General features: G+C 47.0%; 1 protein-coding gene across 1 annotated transcript in view; it reads left to right on the plus strand.

The window, feature by feature from the left end:
- LOC311122003 (slit homolog 1 protein-like) overlaps positions 1-23,056 on the plus strand; it is a gene marked incomplete at both ends in the record, with an annotated part of 76,767 nt that overhangs the window by 32,945 nt on the left and 20,766 nt on the right. Inside the window, 10 exons of the mRNA XM_084196434.1 lie at positions 11,149-11,220; positions 11,303-11,374; positions 12,049-12,120; positions 17,176-17,339; positions 17,945-18,092; positions 19,632-19,703; positions 20,078-20,149; positions 20,784-20,855; positions 21,234-21,377; positions 21,721-21,884. Coding sequence (XP_084052560.1) covers positions 11,149-11,220; positions 11,303-11,374; positions 12,049-12,120; positions 17,176-17,339; positions 17,945-18,092; positions 19,632-19,703; positions 20,078-20,149; positions 20,784-20,855; positions 21,234-21,377; positions 21,721-21,884 — 1,052 coding nt within the window. The remainder of the gene's footprint in view (positions 1-11,148; positions 11,221-11,302; positions 11,375-12,048; positions 12,121-17,175; positions 17,340-17,944; positions 18,093-19,631; positions 19,704-20,077; positions 20,150-20,783; positions 20,856-21,233; positions 21,378-21,720; positions 21,885-23,056) is intronic.

The raw sequence follows: 23,056 nt of genomic DNA on the forward strand, positions 1-23,056 counted from the left end.
CTGATGACTGTCTGGGGAGGAGGAGGAGGGAGGAGGAAAAAGAAAGAGAGATGAAGAGTAGGAAGAATGAGAGAGAGGAGGGAGAGAGGGAGAGAGGGAGAGGAGAGGGAGAAGAGAGAGAGAGAGAGAGAGAGAGAGAGAGAGAGAGAGAGAGAGAGAGAGAGAGAGAGAGAGAGAGAGAGAGAGAGAGAGAGAGAGAGAGAGAGAGAAGAGAGAGAGAGAGAGAGAGAGAGAGAGAGAATATGCCGCTCTCTCACACACATACCACACACAGGCATCCCACAGTGAGAGGAAGAGAGAATGTATTTCACCATGGACACAAATCTAACGTGCCAGGCATCTAGGGAGAAACTAATGAAAGACAACCTTTGGATGACATGTAACATTAGGCAGCATTACACACGCACACACACAGCAGGCCCAGCTGTGACCAAACCTCATAGTCTCAGTGTCTCTCCTGTAAACATAATATCCAGATGGTACCACCTCGTGTCCTAGCAACGGAGCGCCTGTCGAGGCATCTCCAATTGTGTGTGTGTGTGTGTGTAATGCTGCCTAATGTTACATGTCATCCAAAGGTTGTCTTTCATTAGTTTCTCCCTAGATGCCTGGCACGTTAGATTTGTGTCCATGGTGAAATGCATTCTCCTTCATCCCCTCTCATCTTCTCACTGTGGGATGCCTGTCACACACACACACACACACACACACACACACCTGGAACCATTTGGGCAACTGGGCATGGAGTATCAGTATGAACGTGATCTGATTTGACAAGGAGCAGTGAGGAAGACCCAGTGGTGAGGAGAACAAGAGAAAGAGATTAATGGTGTTCTCAAACCCAGTCCAGCTGTCTGTTATGTTCAGAAGCAGCTACTTCCTCATACCACCTCTCTACTGCTTTAACACTAACTTCCTGTCCTGTCAGGGGACATCTAGCAACCTTCACTGGTTGAGTGAATGAGTGAGTGGACTAAGATCGAATCTTACTACACCGGCTCCGATGCTCGTCGGATGTGGCAGGGCTTGCAAACTATTGCAGACTACAAAGGGACGCACAGCCGCGAGCTGCCCAGTGACACGAGCCTACCAGATGAGCTAAACCACTTCTGAGAGCATCAGCTGTTCCGGACGACTGTGTGATCACGCTTTCCGTAGCCGATGTGAGTAAGACCTTTAAACAGGTCAACATTCAAAAGGCCGCAGGGCCAGACGGATTACCAGGACGTGTACTCCGAGCATGCGCTGACCAACTGGCAAGTGTCTTCACTGACATTTTCAATCTCTCCCTGTCTGAGTCTGTAATACCAACATGTTTCAAGCAGACCACCATAGTCCCTGTGCCCAAGAACACTAAGGTAACCTCCCTAAATGTCTACCGACCCGTAGCACTCACGTCTGTAGCCGTGAAGTGCTTTGAAAGGCTGGTCATGGCTCACATCAACACCATTATCCCAGAAACCCTAGACCCACTCCAATTTGCATACCGCCCCAACAGATCCACAGATGATAAAATCTCTATTGCGCTCCACACTGCCCTTTCACACCTGGACAAAAGGAAAACCTATGTGAGAATACTATTCATTGACTACAGCTCAGCGTTCAACACCATAGTGCCCTCAAAGCTCATCACTAAGCTAAGGACCCTGGGACTGAACACCTCCCTCTGCAACTGGATCCTGGAATTCCTAATGGGCCGCCCCCAGGTGGTAAGGGTAGGTAACAACACATCCGCCACGCTGATCCTCAACACAGGGGCCCCTCAGGGGTGCGTGCTCAGTCCCCTCCTGTACTCCCTGTTCACTCATGACTGCATAGCCAGGCACGACTCCAACACCATCATTAAGTTTGCCGATGACACAACAGTGGTAGGCCTGATCACCGACAACGATGAGATAGCCTATAGGGAGGAGGTCAGAGACCTGGCCGTGTGGTGCCAGGATAACAACCTCTCCCTCAACGTGATCAAGACAAAAGAGATGATTGTGGACTACAAGAAAAAGAAGAGCACGCCCCCATTCTCATCAACAGGGCTGTAGTGGAGCAGGTTGAGAGCTCCAAGTTCCTTGGTGTCCACATCACCAACAAACTAACATGGTCCAAGCACACCAAGACAGTCGTGAAGAGGGCATGACAAAACCTATTCCCCCTAAGGAGATTTGGCATGGGTCCTCAGATCCTCAAAAGGTTCTACAGCTGCACAATCGAGAGCATCCTGACTGGTTGCATCACTACCTGGTATGTCAACTGCTCGGCCACCGACCGCAAGGCACTACAGAGGGTGGTGCGTACGGTCCAGTACATCACTGGGGCCAAGCTTCCTGCCATCCAGGACCTCTATACCAGGCGGTGTCAGAGGAAGGCCCTAAAAAATGTCAGACTCCAGCCACCCTAGTCATAGACTGTTCTCTCTGATACCGCATGGCAAGCGGTACCGGAGCGCCAAGTCTAGGTCCAAAAGGCTTCTAAACAGTTTCTACCCCAAGCCATAAGACTCCTGAACATCTAATCAAATGGCTACCCAGACTATTTGCATTGCCCCCCCTTTACGCCGCTGCTACTCTGTTTATTATCTATGCATAGTCACTTTAATAACTCTACATACATGTACATATTACCTCAATTACCTCGACTAACTGGTGCCCCCGCACATTGACTCGGTACTGGTACCCCCTGTATATAGCCTCGTTATTGTTATTTTATTGTTGCTCTTTAATTATTTGTTAATTGTACTTTATTTTTTTGGTATTCTTTCTTAAAACTGCATTGTTGGTTAAAGGCTTTTAAGTAAGCATTTCACTGTAAGGTCTACACCTGTTGTATTCGGCGCATGTGACAAATAACATCTGATGAGAGAGAGAGCAAACACACATTTGACCTTAGATCCATCCATCCATGTTCTGTATCTCTCCTCAAAATCCATTTACACCCTCTCCATCTCTCGCCCCCTTCTCAGCCTCCAATTCCCACATTTCTCTCTCTCAAATGCTAACATCGCTCCCTCTCTCTCATGCCCACATCTCTCTCTCGCTCTCTCTCTCTCTCTCTCTCTCTCTCTCTCTTCAGACTCCATGCTGTGTGTATGTCTATGTGTTGGTTCACTGACTCTGACCTCAATCTGAAATGGAGCAGAAAAACTGTGCGTGTGATCGCAACCAATCTCTCACCCACTCCGCTCCCTCTCTCACTTTATCCATTCTTCTCTCACGCTCTCTCTCTCTCTCATATAGACTCTATCCATCCCTTTCACTCGTTCTGTCACTCACTTAATCTATTCTGCTCTCTCTCATACACTCTATCCATCCCTTTCACCCATTATCCATCCTCTCACTCATCTGTCTATATCAGTCCTCCTCTCATTCCTCTGTCTGTATCAGTCCTCCTCGCTTTCCTCTGTCTGTATCAGTCCTCCTCTCACACCTCTATCAGTCCTCCCCTCAATCCTCTGTCTGTATCAGTCCTCCTCTCATTTCTCTGTATCAGTCCTCCTCTCATTCCTCTGTCTGTATCAGTCCTCCTCTCATTCCTCTGTATCAGTTCTTCTCTCATTCCTCTGTATCAGTCCTTCTCTCATTCCTCTGTATCAGTCCTCCTCTCATTCCTCTGTATCAGTCCTCCTCTCATTCCTCTGTATCAGTCCGTATCTAATTCCTCTGTATCAGTCCTCCTCTCATCCCTCTGTATCAGTCCATCTCTCATTCCTCTGTATCAGTCCTTCTCTCATTCCTCTGTATCAGTCCATCTCTATTCCTCTGTATCAGTCCTTCTCTCATTCCTCTGTATCAGTCCTCCTCTCATTCTTCTGTATCAGTCCTCCTCTCATTCCTCTGTATCAGTTATTCTCTCATTCCTCTGTACCAGTCCTCCTCTCATTCCTCTGTATCAGTCCTCCTCTCATTCCTCTGTATCAGTCCTCCTCTCATTCCTCTGTATCAGTCCTCCTCTCATACCTCTGTATCAGTCCTCCTCTCATTCCTCTGGATCAGTCCTTCTCTCATGCCTCTGTATCAGTCCTCCTCTCATTCCTCTGTATCAGTCCTCCTCTCATGTCTCTGTCTGTATCAAACCTCCTCTCATTTCTCTGTCTGTATCAGTCCTCCTCTCATCCCTCTGTATCAGTCATCCTCTCATTCCTCTGTCTGTATCAGTCCTCCTCTCATTCCTCTGTATCAGTCCTCCTCTCATTCCTCTGTATCAGTCCGTCTCTCATTCATCTGTATCAGTCGATCTCTCATTCCTCTGTATCAGTCCTCCTCTCATTCCTCTGTCTGTATCAGTCCTTCTCTCATTCCTCTGTATCAGTCCTCCTCTCATTCCTCTGTATCAGTCCTTCTCTCATTCCTCTGTATCAGTCCGTCTCTCATTCCTCTGTCTGTATCAGTCCTTCTCTCATTCCTCTGTATCAGTCCTCCTCTCATTCCTCTGTATCAGTCCTTCTCTCATTCCTCTGTATCAGTCCTTCTCTCATTCCTCTATATCAGTCCTCCTCTCATTCCTCTGTCTGTATCAGTCCTTCTCTCATTCCTCTGTATCAGTCCTCCTCTCATTCCTCTGTATCAGTCCTTCTCTCATTCCTCTGTATCAGTCCGTCTCTCATTCATCTGTATCAGTCGATCTCTCATTCCTCTGTATCAGTCCGTCTCTCATTCCTCTGTATCAGTCCTCCTCTCATGCCTCTGAATCAGTTCGTCTCTCATCCCTCTGTATCAGTCCTCCTCTCACTCCTCTGTATCAGTCCTCCTCTCATTCCTCTGTCTGTATCAGTCCTCCTCTCATTCCTCTGTATCAGTCGATCTCTCATTCCTCTGTATCAGCCCTTCTCTCATTCCTCTGTATCAGTCCATATCTCATTCCTCTGTATCAGTCCTTCTCTCATTCCTTTGTATCAGTCCTCCTCTCATTCCTCTGTATCAGTTATTCTCTCATTCCTCTGTATCAGTCCTCCTCTCATTCCTCTGTATCAGTCCTCCTCTCATTCCTCTGTATCAGTCCTCCTCTCATTCCTATGTATAAGTCCTCCTCTCATTCCTCTATCAGTCCTTCTCTCATTCCTCTGTCTCAGTCCTCCTCTCATTCCTCTGTATCAGTCCTCCTCTCATTCCTCTGTATCAGTCCATCTCTCATTCCTGTGTATCAGTCCTTCTCTCATGCCTCTGTATCAGTCCTCCTCTCATTCCTCTGTATCAGTCCATCTCTCATTCCTCTGTATCAGTTCTTCTCTCATACCTCTGTATCAGTCCTCTTCTCATTCCTCTGTCTGTATCAATCCTCCTCTCATTCCTCTGTCTGTATCCGTCCTCCTCTAATTCCTCTGTATCAGTCCTCTTCTCATTCCTCTGTATCAGTCCTACTCTCATTCCTCTGTATCAGTCCTTCTCTCATTCCTCTGTATCAGTCCGTCCCTCATTCATATGTATCAGTCCTTCTCTCATTCCTCTGTATCAGTCCTCCTCTCATTCCTCTGTATCAGTCCTCCTCTCATTCCTCTGTATCAGTCCTCCTCTCATTCCTCTGTATCAGTCCATCTCTCATACCTCTGTATCAGTCCTCCTCTCATGCCTCTGTATCAGTCCTCCTCTCATTCCTCTGTATCAGTCCATCTCTCATTCCTCTGTGTCAGTCCTCCTCTCATTCCTCTGTATCAGTCCATCTCTCATTCCTCTGTATCAGTCCTCCTCTCATTCCTCTGTCTGTATCAGTCCTCCTCTCATTCCTCTGTATCAGTCCTCCTCTCAATCCTCTGTATCAGTCCTTCTCTCATTCCTTTGTATCAGTCTGTCTCTCATTCCTTTGTATCAGTCCTCCTCTCAATCCTCTGTATCAGTCCGTCTCTAATTCCTCTGTATGAGTCCTACTCTCATTCCTCTGTATCAGTCCATCTCTCATTCCACTGTATCAGTCCTCCTCTCATTCCTCTGTATCAGTCCTCCTCTCATTCCTCTGTATCAGTCCTCCTCTCATTCCTCTGTATCAGTCCATCTCTCCTTCCTCTGTATCAGTCCTCCTCTCATTCCTCTGTCTATATCAGTCCTCCTCTCATTCCTCTGTCTGTATCAGTCCTCCTCTCATTCCTCTGTCTGTATCAGTCCTCCTCTCATTCCTCTGTCTGTATCAGTCCTCCTCTCATTCCTCTGTCTGTATCAGTCCTTCTCTCATTCCTCTGTATCAGTCCTCCTCTCATTCTTCTGTATCAGTCCTCCTCTCATTCCTCTGTATCAGTCCTTCTCTCATTCTTCTGTATGAGTCCTCTTCTCATTCCTCTGTATCAGTCCTTCTCTCATTCCTCTGTATGAGTCCTCCTCTCATTCCTTTGTATCAGTCCTCTCATTCCTTTGTATCAGTCCTCTCATTCATCTGTATCAGTCATTCTCTCATTCCTCTGTATCAGTCCTTCTCTCATTCCTCTGTATCGGTCCTTCTCTCATTCCTCTGTATCAGTCCTCTCATTCCTTTGTATCAGTCCTCTCATTCATCTGTATCAGTCCTTCTCTCATTCCTCTGTATCAGTCCTCCTCTCATTCCTCTGTATCAGTCCTCCTCTCATTCCTCTGTATCAGTCCTCCTCTCATTCCTCTGTCTGTATCAGTCCTCCTCTCATTCCTCTGTATCAGTCCTCCTCTCAATCCTCTGTATCAGTCCTTCTCTCATTCCTTTGTATCAGTCTGTCTCTCATTCCTCTGTATCAGTCCTCCTCTCATACCTCTGTATCAGTCCGTCTCTAAATCCTCTGTATGAGTCCTCCTCTCATTCCTCTGTATCAGTCCATCTCTCATTCCACTGTATCAGTCCTCCTCTCATTCCTCTGTATCAGTCCTCCTCTCATTCCTCTGTATCAGTCCTCCTCTCATTCCTCTGTATCAGTCCTCCTCTCATTCCTCTGTATCAGTCCATCTCTCATTCCTCTGTATCAGTCCTCCTCTCATTCCTCTGTCTATATCAGTCCTCCTCTCATTCCTCTGTCTGTATCAGTCCTCCTCTCATGCCTCTGTTTGTATCAGTCCTCCTCTCATTCCTCTGTATCAGTCCTCCTCTCATTCCTCTGTCTGTATCAGTCCTTCTCTCATTCCTCTGTATCAGTCCTCCTCTCATTCTTCTGTATCAGTCCTCCTCTCATTCCTCTGTATCAGTCCTTCTCTCATTCTTCTGTATGAGTCCTCCTCTCATTCCTCTGTATCAGTCCTTCTCTCATTCCTCTGTATGAGTCCTCCTCTCATTCCTTTGTATCAGTCCTCTCATTCCTTTGTATCAGTCCTCTCATTCATCTGTATCAGTCCTTCTCTCATTCCTCTGTATCAGTCCTTCTCTCATTCCTCTGTATCGGTCCTTCTCTCATTCCTTTGTATCAGTCCTCTCATTCCTTTGTATCAGTCCTCTCATTCATCTGTATCAGTCCTTCTCTCATTCCTCTGTATCAGTCCTTCTCTCATGCCTCTGTATCGGTCCTTCTCTCATTCCTCTGTATCAGTCCTCCTCTCATTCCTCTGTATCAGTCCTTCTCTCATTTCTCTGTATCGGTCCTTCTCTCATTCCTCTGTATCGGTCCTTCTTTCATTCCTCTGTATCTGTGTTTCTCTCATTCCTCTGTATCGGTCCTTCTCTCATTCCTCTGTATCGGTCCTTCTCTCAATCCTCTGTATCGGTCCTTCTCTCATTCCTCTGTATCGGTCCTTCTCTCTTGCCCTCTGTATCGGTCCTTCTCTCTTGCCCTCTGTATCGGTCCTTCTCTCTTGCCCTCTGTATCGGTCCTTCTCTCATTCCTCTGTATCGGTCTTTCTCTCATTCCTCTGTATCGGTCCTTCTCTCATCCCTCTGTATCGGTCCTTCTCTCTTGACCTCTGTCTCGCAGTGTTCCTTTTTCATTCTCTATATGCATCCCTCACTTTCACTCACTCCATTCTTCTCTTTCACTATATCCATCATTCTCTTTTCATTTTCTCTCAATCTATCAGCCTCTACATTCCCCTCTTTCAACCTCACTCAATTCAATTCAATTTGCTTTATTGACATGACGTAACAATGCGCATATTGCCAAAGCGTACTTGGGAGATGAAGTGATACATTTACAATATGAACATTATTATAATCAATATTGTCAACAGGAAACTCAGTAACAGTAATAACCATTCAATGGACAATAGCAACGGTGTAGAGGGCATGTGCAGGTTGGTTGGTCTGTCAGACACTGTCCCTCATTTTATGGCAGGCAATAGTGCTGCCAACCCACAGCTCTCTGCGTCTTCCCCCAACAGGACGGGGAGCCTGTTCTCATCAGAGAGGTCTTTGAAACCTTGAATAAGGGTTTCACATTTGGGGAAATGACACTCTAATTGTTTTATAGTTTTTACATTTTGTCAGAAAATGCAGCTCTGTCTTGGGTTCTGCTGTGGTGCAGTGGTACAGCCTTTCCTCTACAGGGAGCCAGGTTTTCCTGTGTCTACCCTTCTCAATGGCAAGGCTGTGCTCACTGAGCCTGTACTTTGTCAAGGTTTTTCTAAGGTTTTGATCAGTAACCATGGGCAAATAGTTTGCAATGGTGTGCTGTCGATTTAGGGCCAGATAGCACTGCATTTTGCTTTGTGCTTGTGCTTCCCAATAGGTCATGTCGTTTTGTTTTGACTGTGTTGTAATTTGGTTTATTCTGATTGATTGGATGTTTTGGTCCTGAGGCTTCAGTGTGTTAGTAGAACAGGTTTGTGAACTCAGCCTCTGAACCAGCTGGATGAGGGGACTCTTTTATTTGCTTATCTCTTGGCATTGCAGGGCTTGGTAATGATACAATATGTATTTTAGATGTTTCCAAAACGTAATTGCTCTTTTTTGATAGTGTTCAAAGTTTTTTCCTTATAATTTTACAATCTGCATCAAACCAGTTGTCATCTGTGGTCTTTCTGGGTAAAAAAAAAAATCAATTTCAGTTCTGCTTCTTTTGCCGTTTGCCTGAATATATAGTTGATGTATTTTACTGCTAGATTGATGCCTTCTTTACTGTGAGTGAATGTGGTATCCAGAAAGTTATCTAAGAGTGTTTTGATGTTTTGGTTACTGGTTGCTTTCTGGTATTCTTCTGTGCTGTTTTGGGCCCATATTTATGCATTTCTGATGTTGTACAGCTTACTGGGCTGTGAATGTGTGGTTGTTTCCATGTCTGTTCTTTTGAGGAACAATGTAATTTGGCTGTGATCAGACAGAGGTGTTAGTGGCTTGACGGTGAATGAGCTGAGAGAGAAAGGGTCAATGTCTGGAACTCTGTCACTATCATTCTTTACCACATTCACTACAGCAATACCTCTGTGCCTCATTTACATTTACATTTTAGTCATTTAGCAGACGCTCATAAAACCAAGTCATAGTATTCCAGAGCCACACACTCACATAGTAGCATCATGTTGGCATGGTATCTGCATACCTCTGGTCTGAATTCATTTTAATGGTCTGGTCTGATAGTCTCAGTGGGCTGGTCTGATAGTCTCAGTGGGTTGGTCTGATAGTCTCAGTGGGTTGGTCTGATAGTCTCAGTGGGTTGGTCTGATAGTCTCAGTGGGCTGGTCTGATAGTCTCAGTGGGCTGGTCTGATAGTCTCAGTGGGCTGGTCTGATAGTCTCAGTGGGTTGGTCTGATAGTCTCAGTGGGTTGGTCTGATAGTCTCAGTGGGTTGTTCTGATAGTCTCAGTGGGTTGGTCTGATAGTCTCAGTGGGCTGGTCTGATAGTCTCAGTGGGCTGGTCTGATAGTCTCAGTGTGTTGGTCTGATAGTCTCAGTGGGCTGGTCTGATAGTCTCAGTGGGCTGGTCTGATAGTCTCAGTGGGCTGGTCTGATAGTCTCAGTGGGCTGGTCTGATAGTCTCAGTGGGCTGGTCTGATAGTCTCAGTGGGCTGGTCTGATAGTCTCAGTGGGCTGGTCTGATAGTCTCAGTGGGCTGGTCTGATAGTCTCAGTGGGTTGGTCTGATAGTCTCAGTGGGCTGGTCTGATAGTCTCAGTGGGCTGGTCTGATAGTCTCAGTGGGTTGGTCTGATAGTCTCAGTGGGTTGGTCTGATAGTCTCAGTGGGTTGGTCTGATAGTCTCAGTGGGCTGGTCTGATAGTCTCAGTGGGCTGGTCTGATAGTCTCAGTGGGCTGGTCTGATAGTCTCAGTGGGCTGGTCTGATAGTCTCAGTGGTCTGGAGGTTAATAGTGTGTTTGAAATCCTCCAGGGTACGACACATTATCTACACACATTCGAGCGTGCATGCACCTGGGCCACACAAGCGCACACACACAGACACACTAACATAGACAACCCTGTGGTTCCCATCTCCGACGCCAGATGGAACAGTGCCAGAGTCTACCCAGGCTGTAGTAGGCCCTCCCTGGGGTGGCTCAGTCACCAGGGGCCCAGGCTTCCTGCTGGCGTCTAGGCCCCAAGGCCAGGGGAACACATTAAGATAACATCATGATGGAGACCTAGTGGTAATGTTGTAGACAGAGATGAGGGATGGAGAGAGGAGTGGAAGACTGAAAGAGATGGAGAGAGAGAGAGAGAGAGAGAGAGAGAGAGAGAGAGAGAGAGAGAGAGAGAGAGAGAGAGAGAGAGAGCGCCAGGGGCCTGGTTCCTGGTCTGTGTGTACTTTAAAAGACCAAACACAGTGAGATAGAGCAGATAACACTGGTCTCTGGGTGGAAACACAGCCACCTATTACTCAACTAGCCACTCCACACCGCTCAACACTGTCTGCTCCACACCGCTCAACACTGTCTGCTCCACACCGCTCAACACTGTCTGCTCCACACTGGTCAACACTGTCTGCATAACACTGTCTGCTCCACACTGTACAACACTGTCTGCTCAACACTGCCTGCTCAACACTGTCTGCTCCACACTGTTCAACACTGTCTGCTCCACACTTCTTCTCCACACTGTCTGCTCAACACTGTCTGCTCCACACTGCTCAACACTGTCTGCTCCACACTGCTCAACACTTTCTGCTCCACACCGCTCAACACTGTCTGCTCCACACTGTCTGCTCCACACTGCTCAACACTTTCTGCTCCACACCACTCTACACTGTCTGATCAACACCCCTCTACTTTTCATATCTCCTTTCTTTCTACACTGTTTAAACTCTCTCTCTCTCTCTCTCTCTCTCTCTCTCCCCCCCCCCCCTTCTCAGGGACCTGAGTGAAAATGTTATCCAAGCCATTCCCAGGAGAGCTTTCAGAGGGGCCACGGACATCAGGAACCTGTGAGTGACACATGCACACACACACTCTCGCTTTCACATACACACACTAATGGAAGCCGTTATGTGTGTTTTGTGTCTACAGTCAACTGGATAAGAACCACATCACTTGCATCGAGGAGGGGGCCTTCCGTGCTCTCAGAGCTCTGGAGGTTCTGTAAGTATTATAGAGAGAGACTGTCTGTGTGCACATCTTTCTCCTGAGGAAAGTCATCTAATATTCTGTCTCCCTCTCTCCACCTCTCTCTCTCCCTCTCTCCACCTCTCTCTTCCTCCCTCTCTCCACCTCTCTCTCCCCCTCTCCTCTCCTCTCTCTCTCCACCTCTCTCTCTCCCTCTCTCCACCTCTCTCTCCCCTCTCCTCTCTCTCCCCCTCTCCTCTCTCTCTCCACCTCTCTCTCTCCCTCTCTCCACCTCTCTCTCTCCCTCTCTCTCTCTCCACCTCTCTCTCTCTCTCTCCACCTCTCTCTCTCCCTCTCTCCACCTCTCTCTCTCCCTCTCTCCACCTCTCTCTCTCCCTCTCTCCACCTCTTTCTCTCCCTCTCTCCACCTCTCTCTCTCCCTCTCTCCACCTCTCTATCTCCCTTTCTCCACCTCTCTCTCTCCCTCTCTCCACCTCTTTCTCCCTCTCTCTCTCCCTCGCTCCACCTCTCTCTCTCCCTCGCTCCACCTCTCTCTCTCCCTCGCTCCACCTCTCTCTCTCTCTCTCTCTCTCTCTCTCTCTCTCTCTCTCTCTCTCTCTCTCTCTCTCTCTCTCTCTCTCTCTCTCTCTCTCTCTCTCTCTCTCTCTCTCTCTCTCTCTCTCTCTCTCTCTCTCTCTCTCTCTCGGCAGCACATTGAACAACAACAACATAAGCAGCATTCCAGTCTCCAGCTTCAACCACATGCCCAAACTACGCACCTTGTGAGTCCCTCTTCCTTGAACTACACTACCCACAATCTAACACTACTTAGTATGTATACACATACACATACAGTACCATTCAAAAGTTTGGACACAGCTACTCATTCAAGGGTTTTTCTTTATTTTTTACTATTTTCTACATTGTAGAATAATAGTGAAGACATCAAAACTATGAAATAACACATATGGAATCATGTAGTAACCAAAACGACATATATATATTATATTTGAGATTCTTCAAAGTAGCCACCCTTTGTCTTGATGACCGCTTTGCAGACTCCTGAGTCTGACATGTCACACATAGCCAACCCTATCAGCTCTCCCAGAATTAGACATTCATCCATGTTTCCCAAAGTCACATTTCGAAATGCCTCATTTCGAAGTGTTTAAGGTTAAGTTTAGGTATTAACTCCAAATGTTTAAGGTTAGGGATAAATTCAGGCATTAACTCCAAATTCTTAAAGATGTGCTATGCAGAAATCGATCCCCCATTTCCTGGTTGCTAAAATTGTAATAGTTCGAACTAATTGAAGTTTGTGACAAAGCAAGCAAGTATAGTGTACTGTATAGTATATATATAATATAATATAGTATAGTATAGTGTATAGTATATAAGTATAGTGTACTGTATATTGTATTTTCAGCTGTTTGAAGCTGGTGTACAACACCAAAAGTAAAAGACGCAACATTTTTATTTAAGCACAGGAAGCATAGAAATAGTGCACATAGAACAGATCTACTGCTTCTTAGACTTACTTTCAATGAGAATGACCGATCTATAACAAAAATGTATAATGAATTTGGCCAAAAAAGTTCCATATTGCAGCTTTAAGGTTAGGTGGTAACTCTGAATGGTTAAGGTAAGGGTTAAGGTTTGGGATAGGCTTAAAACAAAAATATCAAAAAAACTTTATATCGCTGGATTAGAACTTGCAACCTCTTGAATCAGAGGCAGATGCCTACTGAAACCTACTTGAAGGTAACAGCACTCACTGTTGCCCCTAGTGGCCGGTTTCCACGTCCCCTCCTGACATCCTCAGACATGGATGGATGTCCAATACTGACTTTTATCACGGGTGACGTGGCTGAGCCAACCACTAGTGAGAAACACACTTCAAATACACACATCTTGTATGAATGCCTCTGTACCCAAAAACCAGTCAATCAGAGATGTAGCGCTGTCTCAGAAAAAGGCCCAGCCTCTTGGGGGGAACCCAAAACACCCAGTCCCATTCTGGGGAGACTTGGTCCCCTTCCACCCACCACAGAAGGGTTGTGGGGGATTTTCTGGGACTTCGAGACGCCCCTGGAAATCAAACTGTTAAGCCCCTGAAAATCACACCCACGCACACGCACACGCACACACACACACACACACACACACACACACACACACACACACACACACACACACACACACACACACACACACACACACACACACACACACACACACACACACACACCTAGAAACCCCTACATTGTTAAAGCTGAGAGTTAGGGTTACAACAGTATGGGGTTATTACAACAGTATGGGGTTACAACAGTATGGGGTCACAACAGTATGGGGTCATTACAACAGTATGGGGTTATTACAACAGTATGGGGTCATTACAACAGTATGGGGTTATTACAACAGTATGGGGTTATTACAACAGTATGGGGTTATTACAACAGTATGGGGTTATTACAACAGTATGGGGTTACAACAACAGTATGGGGTTATTACAACAGTATGGGGTTATTACAACAGTATGGGGTTATTACAACAGTATGGGGTTATCACAACAGTATGGGGTTATTACAACAGTATGGGGTTATTACAACAGTATGGGGTTATTACAACAGTATGGGGTTACAACAGTATGGGGTTATTACAACAGTATGGGGTTATTACAACAGTATGGGGTCACAACAGTATGGGGTTATTACAACAGTATGGGGTTATTACAACAGTATGGGGTTATTACAACAGTATGGGGTTATTACAACAGTATGGGGTTATTACAACAGTATGGGGTTATTACAACAGTATGGGGTTATTACAACAGTATGGGTATATTACAACAGTATGGGTATTTTACAACAGTATGGGGTTATTACAACAGTATGGGGTCACAACAGTATGGGGTCACAACAGTATGGGGTTATTACAACAGTATGGGGTTATTACAACAGTATGGGGTTATTACAACAGTATGGGGTTATTACAACAGTATGGGGTTACAACAGTGATGAAACTGGTGTGTGTGATTGAGTGATCGTGTGCGCATGGGTGTGATTTTGGTTTGGTGTGAGAGATGGGTAAGTGAGCCCCCCTCCTCTCCCTCTCTCTCTCCAAGTGGTTTCCCTCTACTCCAACCTCTCTGTGTGTCTTTCAGAGGGGTTGGGAGAAAGCGCAATACACATTTCCTTTGGACATCCTGGTACATTGGACAAACTCCTTATTTTACTTTTATGAATTCTAATTCTATTGAGTCATGATCCCACTAAGAGCACAACGTACTAAACAAATCCGTTCTACCTAATTTCTACCAGCATGTTAAATGTGCAACCAGAGGGAAAAAAACTCTAGACCACCTTTACTCCACACACAGAGACGCATACAAAGCTCTCCCTCGCCCTCCATTTGGCAAATCTGACCATAACTCTATCCTCCTGATTCCTGCTTATAAGCAAAAACTAAAGCAGGAAGCACCAGTGACTCGGTTAATAAAAAAGTGGTCAGATGACGCAGATGCTAAGCTACAGGACTGTTTTGCTAGCACAGACTGGAACATGTTCCGGGATTCTTCAGACAGCATTGAGGAGTACACCACATCAGTCACTGGCTTCATCAATAAGTGCATCGATGATGTCGTCCCCACAGTGACCGTACGTACATACCCCAACCAGAAGCCATGGATTACAGGAAACATCCGCACTGAGCTAAAGGGTAGAGCTGCCGCTTTCAAGGAACGGGACTCTAACCCGGACGCTTATAAGAAATCCCGCTATGACCTCCGACGAACAATCAAACAGGCAAAGAGTCAATACAGGTCTAAGATTGAATCGTACTACACTGGCTCTGACGCTCGTCGGATGTGGCAGGGCTTGAAAACTATTACAGACTACAAAGGGAAGCACAGCCGCGAGCTGCCCAGTGACACAAGCCTACCAGACGAGCTAAACCACTTCTATGCTCGCTTCGAGGCAAGCAACACTGAAGCATGCATGAGAGCACCAGCTGTTCCGGATGACTATGTGATCACGCTCTCCGTAGCCGATGTGAGTAAGACTTTTAAGCAGGTCAACATTCACAAGGCCGCAGGGCCAGACGGATTACCAGGACGTGTACTCCGAGCATGTGCTGACCAACTGGCAAGTGTCTTCACTGACATTTTCAACATGTCCCTGACTGAGTCTGTAATACCAACATGTTTCAAGCAGACCACCATAGTCCCCGTGCCTAAGGACTCTAAGATAACCTGCCTAAATGACTACCGACCCGTAGCACTGACGTCTGTAGCCATGAAGTGCTTTGAAAGGCTGGTCATGGCTCACATCAACACCATTATCCCAGAAACCCTAGACCCACTCCAATTTGCATACCGCCCCAACAGATCCACAGATGATGCAATCTCTATTGCGCTCCACACTGCCCTTTCCCACCTGGACAAGAGGAACACCTACGTGAGAATGCTATTCATTGACTACAGCTCAGCATTCAACACCATAGTGCCCTCTAAGCTCATCACTAAGCTAAGGATCCTGGGACTAAACACCTCCCTCTGCAACTGGATCCTGGACTTCCTGACGGGCCGCCCCCAGGTGGTAAGGGTAGGTAACAACACATCTGCCACACTGATCCTCAACACGGGGGCCCCTCAGGGGTGCGTGCTCAGTCCCCTCATGTACTCTCTGTTCACCCATGACTGCATGGCCAGGCACGACTCCAACACCATCATTAAGTTTGCCGACGACACAACAGTGGTAGGCCTGATCACCGACAACGATGAGACAGCCTATAGGGAGGAGGTCAGAGATCTGGCCGTGTGGTGCCAGGACAACAACCTCTCCCTCAACGTGACCAAGACAAAAGAGATGATTGTGGACTACAGGAAAAAAAAGAGGACTGAGCACGCCCCCATTCTCATCGACGGGGCTGTAGTGGAACAGGTTGAGAGCTTCAAGTTCCTTGGTGTCCACATCACCAACGAACTATCATGGTCCAAACACACCAAGACAGTCGTGAAGAGGGCACGACAAAGCCTATTCCCCCTCAGGAGACTAAAAAGATTTGGCATGGGTCCTCAGATCCTCAAAACATTCTACAGCTGCACCATCGAGAGCATCCTGACTGGTTGCATCACCGCCTGGTATGGCAACTGCTTGGCCTCCGACCGCAAGGCACTACAGAGGGTAGTGCGTACGGCCCAGTACATCACTGGGGCAAAGCTTCCTGCCATCCAGGACCTCTATACCAGGCAGTGTCAGAGGAAGGCCCTCAAAATTGTCAAAGACTCCAGCCACCCTAGTCATAGACTGTTCTCTCTGCTACCGCACGGCAAGCGGTACCAGAGTGCCAAGTCTAGGTCCAAAAGACTTCTCAACAGCTTCTACCCCCAAGCCATAAGACTCCTGAACAGCTAATCATGGCTACCCGGACTATTTGCACTGCCCCCCCACCCCATCCTTTTTACGCTGCTGCTACTCTGTTAAGTATTTATGCATAGTCACTTTAACTCTACCCACATGTACATATTACCTCAACTACCTCAACTAGCCGGTGCCCCCGCACATTGACTCTGCAACGGTACCCCCCTGTATATATAGCCTCCCTACTGTCACTTTATTTTACTTCTGCTCTTTTTTTTCTCAACACTTTTTTTGTTGTTGTTTTATTTTTACTTTTTTGTTTAAAATAAATGCACTGTTGGTTAAGGGCTGTAAGTAAGCATTTCACTGTAATGTCTGCACCTGTTGTATTCGGCGCATGTGACCAATAAAATTTGATTTGATTTGATACCTTCTTCTTCTTCTTCTTCTTCTTCTTCTTCCTCTTCCTCCCTCCAGTCGTCTCCACTCTAACAGTCTGAGGTGTGACTGTCACCTGTCCTGGTTGTCTCCTTGGCTGAGACAGAGACCCACCCTGGGTCTGTACACACAGTGCAGCTCCCCTCCAACCCTCAGAGGACTCAACCTTGCTGAACTGCAGAAGAACGAGTTCACCTGCTCAGGTAAGACAATTCACCTGCTCAGGAAAGACGGTTCACCTGCTCAGGTAAGACGGTTCACCTGCTCAGGTAAGACGGTTCACCTGCTCAGGTAAGACAGGGGTCAGAGGTTCGCCAGCTCAGATACAGTACTAGAATTTGACTCCTCATGTTTGAAGACAATCTGTGTGGAGCCTTTCTATGCTATGTCCTTCCCTTGGTATCACTTTTATTTACTGTACAGAAATCACCTGGTATTTTCATAGAAACTACTAATGATACAATAATACACAATAATCACTTGCTCTCATTCTAGACTCTCTCTCTTTCTCTCTCTTTCTTTCTCTCTTTTTCTCTCTCTCTCTCTCGCTCTCCCTCCCTCACTCTCCCTCTCTCTCTTGCTCTCTCGCTCTCTCTCTCTTTCTCTCTCGCTCTCTCTCTCTTTCTCTCTCACTCTCTCTCTTTCTCTCTCGCTCTCTCTCTCTCGCTCTCTCTCTTTCTCTCTCGCTCTCTCTCTCGCTCTCTCTCTCTCTCTTTCTCTCTCGCTCTCTCTCTCGCTCTATCGCTCTCTTTCTCTCTCTCTCGCTCTCTCTTTCTCTCTCTCTCGCTCTCTCTTTCTCTCTCTCAAGGTCACAGTGACAGTGCGTTTGTCCAGCCGTGTAGCCTGGCGTCTGGCTCCTGTCCTCCCATGTGTTCCTGTAGTAACAACATCGTAGACTGTAGAGGCAAGGGCCTCACCGCCATACCTGCTCACCTGCCTGAAGCCATGACCGAGATGTGAGTACTGCACGCGGTCAGCATGACCACACACGGTCAACAAGACCACACACAGTCAACAAGACCACACACAGTCAGCATGACCACACACGGTCAGCATGACCACACACGGTCAACAAGACCACACACGGTCAACAAGACCACACACGGTCAACAAGACCACACACAGTCAGCATGACCACACACGGTCAACAAGACCACACACGGTCAACAAGACCACACACAGTCAACAAGACCACACACGGTCAACAAGACCACACACAGTCAACAAGACCACACACGGTCAACAAGACCACACACGGTCAACAAGACCACACACAGTCAACAAGACCACACACAGTCAGCATGACCACACACGGTCAACAAGACCACACACGGTCAACAAGACCACACACAGTCAACAAGACCACACACGGTCAACAAGACCACACAAAGCTATAACATACAAGGGCCTCACTGCCATACCTGCTCACCCCATGTAGAATAACCACACCATGTAGAATAACCACAGCATATAGAATCTCTCATCCTAACATCTCCCTGGGTTTAACCTCTTAGACCTGAAGGACACACACACATGTACACGCATGATCATGCGCACACACACACACACACACTCTCTCTCTCTCACTCAGACAGGAGGGAGAGAAAAAGAGAGAGCGGGATGGTGAGAGGAGGATGAGGAAATAGTAGAAAGTGTTTGAGGTTAGGGAGAGAAAGAGGGACTTTCTAAGACTTTCTCAGAAGAAGAATAGATAGGAGAGAGAGACAGACAGAAGGAGAGAGAGACAGATAGGAGAGACAGAGATAGAAGGAGAGACAGAAAGACAGATATAAGGAGAGAGAAAGACAGATAGAAGGAGAGAGAGAAAGACAGATAGAAGGGGAGAGAGAAAGACAGATAGAAGGAAAGAAAGACAGACAGAGGGGTTAGTAGTGTAATGCTGCAGTCTCTGAGTGGTTTGGCAGTCTAACAGTTGAGCATTCCCCTGGTCAGCTAACGGCTCCAGTCACACAAATATGTCAAACCATCAAACTGTGTCTGATACCCTCAACATTGCCTCTCTCACACACAAAACACATACATACTTACACACAAAACACATACATACTTACACACAGAGAGAGAGCGAGAGAAAGAGAGAAAGAGATAGAGAAAGCTGTCTACATATTCACAGTGACACTTTTAGGAGTGACTCGTATGTTGGACTGCTGAACAAATAATGCAAGAAATACTCTCTCTATATATCTCTCAATCTCCGTCAATCACTCCCCTCTCTCCCTCCCTCCCTCCCCTCTCTCGCTCCCTCCCTCTCCCTCTTATCTCTCTCTCCCTCCCCTCCCCTCTCTCTCTCTCTCTCCCTCCCCTCTCTCTCTCCCTCCCCTCTCTCTCTCTCCCTCCCCCCTCTCTCTCCCTCCCCCCTCTCTCTCCCTCCCCTCTCGCTCTCCTCTCTCTCTCCCCCCTCTCTCTCTCCCCTCTCTCTCCCTCCCCTCTCTCTCCCTCCCCTCTCTCTCCCTCCCACTCTCTCTCCCTCCTAGTCGTCTGGAGCAGAATGGTATCAAGTCAGTTCCTCCTGGAGCCTTCACCTCCTACAAGAAGCTGCGCAGAATGTAACTAGTCAACCCCTGACCTTCCACCTTTGACCTCTACCACCATGGGAGCTCTTCTGTGGGCTAGATTCCAGGAGAGCTCCCCTTAGCCTGGTCCTCTTCTGTCTCTTCTCTTCTGCATGCTTTATATCATCTCAACAGGGTTATAGTGTGCGTCCCAAATAGAAATGGCACCCTATTCTCTACATAGGGCACTACTTTAGACCCGACTCCTATTGGCTCTGGTCAAAAGTAGTGCACTATATAGGGAATAGTGTGCCATTTGGGACGAGGACGGTTAAGAATATGCGATGTCATTAAGTGGTGATGTCAAATAGTGTGAGGTCAAAGGGCATGGTTCTCACTGTAACACAGTTGTTTTTCCTTCCTCCCAGAGATCTGAGTAACAATCAGATATCAGAGATCGCCCCCGATGTTTTCCAAGGCCTGAGAGCCCTGAACTCGCTGTGAGTGTGTATGCGTCGGTGTGTGTCTGTGTGTCGCCATCAGTGTATGTGTCTGTCGGTTTGTGTATGTCTGTGTGTGTGTGTCTGTCGGTTTGTGTATGTCTGTGTGTGTGTATGTCTGTGTGTGTGTATGTGTGTGTGTGTGTGTGTGTGTGTGTCTTTCTCTCTGTGTGTCAGTGTATCTGTCAGTCTGTGTGTACTAACGGATGTGTTGACATGTCTCTGTCTGTGTTATACATGTCTGTAGTATATTCATGATCATGAGTGAGTGTGTGTGTGTGCATATATCATTGTGAATAATGTATAGTGTTTATATAGAGTTAAACAGACAGGCCTTATTATATATGCCCTACTGAATCAGCCTCAGTGGGAGGTCTGGGAGAGTGTGTGTGTGTGTGTTTGTTTTCTGTGGGGGTCCAGGGGAGGAGGGGGTTGGTAGTTGGTAAGTGTCCCCTTAAGGGATAGCCCTGTCTGGGATGAATGGGTCCGTGCCGTGCCTTTAGTGTGTGTTCCAGTTCCCTCTTATGAATGATATGAGCCAGATGGGGACATAGAATCCTGAGCTCTATGTTGTCTAATATTGTCATGGTTTTGCTGGTATAGTACTGAGTCTTATTCTATATGGTCTCTGCAGGGTCCTGTATGGTAATAAGATCACAGATCTCCCCAGAGGACTGTTTGAGGGACTCAGCTCTCTGGAACTGCTGTAAGTACTATACTGTCTACTTCCTAAATTGTACCCTATTCCCTATGTAGTGCACTATACTGTTTACGTCCTAAATCATACCCTATTCCCTATGTAATGCACTAATTTAGACCAGAGCCCGATAAACAGTATATGTGCTTTTAGTTTAGGAACTGAACTTCCCTCCCTCCCTCCCTCCCTCCCTCCCTCCCTCCCTCCCTCCCTCCCTCCCTCCCTCCATCCTCCTCTATCTACCTACATCCCTCCCACCCCCTGTCTCTCTCCCTGTCTCTCCCTCTCTCTCTCTCCCTCTCTTTCTCCCCCCCTCTCGCTCTCTTTCTCCATCCTCTCTCTCTCTCTCCCCATCTCTCTCTCTCTCTCTCTCTCTCTCTCTCCCAGTCTCCTGAATGCCAATAAGATCCACTGTATTCGAGCCACAGCCTTCCAGGACCTAGAGAATCTAGCTCTGCTGTCTCTCTATGACAACAAGATCCAGACCCTGGCTAAAGGAACCTTCACACCCCTACACAGTATACAAACACTGTGAGTCACACACACACTCAGCTTCACACCCCCTCACAGTATACAGACACTGTGGTATGCATAGGTGTACTGTCAAATACAATACCCACACAGGCTTACATACATTTTCAATCCTACATACAGATGAAGTCTTCACATCCATATAGTATTAGATCAGGGCTGTTCATGTGGGTCCTGGAGGCCCAAACACTTCTGGCTTTCATCCGCTCCTTCTAATCAGGGACTAATTCAGACCTGGGACACCAGGTGAGTGCAATTAACTACCAGGTAGAACCAACACCAGAAGTGTTTGGGCCCTCCATATTCTTTTAAAACCTGACCTCTGACCCCTCTCTTCCCCTAGTCACCTGGCCCAGAACCCATTTGTGTGTGACTGTAACCTGAAATGGCTGGCAGACTACCTGAGGTCCAACCCCATAGAGACCAGCGGTGCCCGCTGTGCCAGCCCACGCAGACTGGCCAACAAACGCATCGGGCAGATCAAGAGCAAGAAGTTCCGCTGCTCTGGTGTGTGTGTGTATGTCTGTCTGTCTGTCTGTGGTCGTCTGACTGTCTGTGAGTGTGCGTACGTGTGTGTGTGTCTAGCTACATGACTTTGTTCCAACTTATGCCAGTCCCAATTCCAACTCAACCCTCCCATCACACACACGGCCCTCTTTCCCTTCAGCTGCCAGCGTTATGTGCCAGCGTTATCTCAGCATTATCTCAGCGTTATGTACCAGTGTTGTCTCAGCATTATCTCAGCGTTATCTGCCAGCGTTATCTCAGCATTGTCACAGCGTTATCTGCCAGTGTTACCTCAGCGTTATCTCAGCGTTATCTGCCAACCCAGCTACAGTGAAAGCAGTAACGGCTCCTTGATCTGTGTGCTTTAGAGCTGGACCAGGTTATGAGCGGTTATAAGGCATGACATAGGGTTACATTAAACCATAATACCATGGAGATGACCTGTTGTTTTCTGTTACAGGGTCAGGAGCTACTGCTTTCTTTTACATCATATATATATATATATATATATATATATATATATATATACAGTGGGGAGAACAAGTATTTGATACACTGCCGATTTTGCAGGTTTTCCTACTTACAAAAAATGTAACATTGTATGATTTTTAAGTAATTAATTTGCATTCTATTGCATGACATAAGTATTTGATCACCTACCAACCAGTAAGAATTCTGGCTCTCACAGACCTGTTAGTTTTTCTTTAAGAAGCCCTCCTGTTCTCCACTCATTACCTGTATTAACTGCACATGTTTGAACTCGTTACCTGTATAAAAGACACCTGTCCACACACTCAATCAAACAGACTCCAACCTCTCCACAATGGCCAAGACCAGAGAGCTGTGTAAGGACATCAGGGATAAAATTGTAGACCTGCACAAGGCTGGGATGGGCTACAGGACAATAGGCAAACAGCTTGGTGAGAAGGCAACAACTGTTGGCGCAATTATTAGAAAATGGAAGAAGTTCAAGATGACGATCAATCACCCTCGGTCTGGGGCTCCATGCAAGATCTCACCTCGTGGGGCCTCAATGATCATGAGGAAGGTGAGGGATCAGCCCAGAACTACACGGCAGGACCTGGTCAATGACCTGAAGAGAGCTGGGACCACAGTCTCAAAGAAAACCATTAGTAACACACTACGCCGTCATGGACTAAAATCCTGCAGCG

The sequence above is a fragment of the Coregonus lavaretus genome, assembly GCF_964263955.1.
Source record: "Coregonus lavaretus genome assembly, contig: HAP1_SCAFFOLD_419, whole genome shotgun sequence".
Taxonomy (NCBI): Eukaryota; Metazoa; Chordata; class Actinopteri; order Salmoniformes; family Salmonidae; genus Coregonus; species Coregonus lavaretus.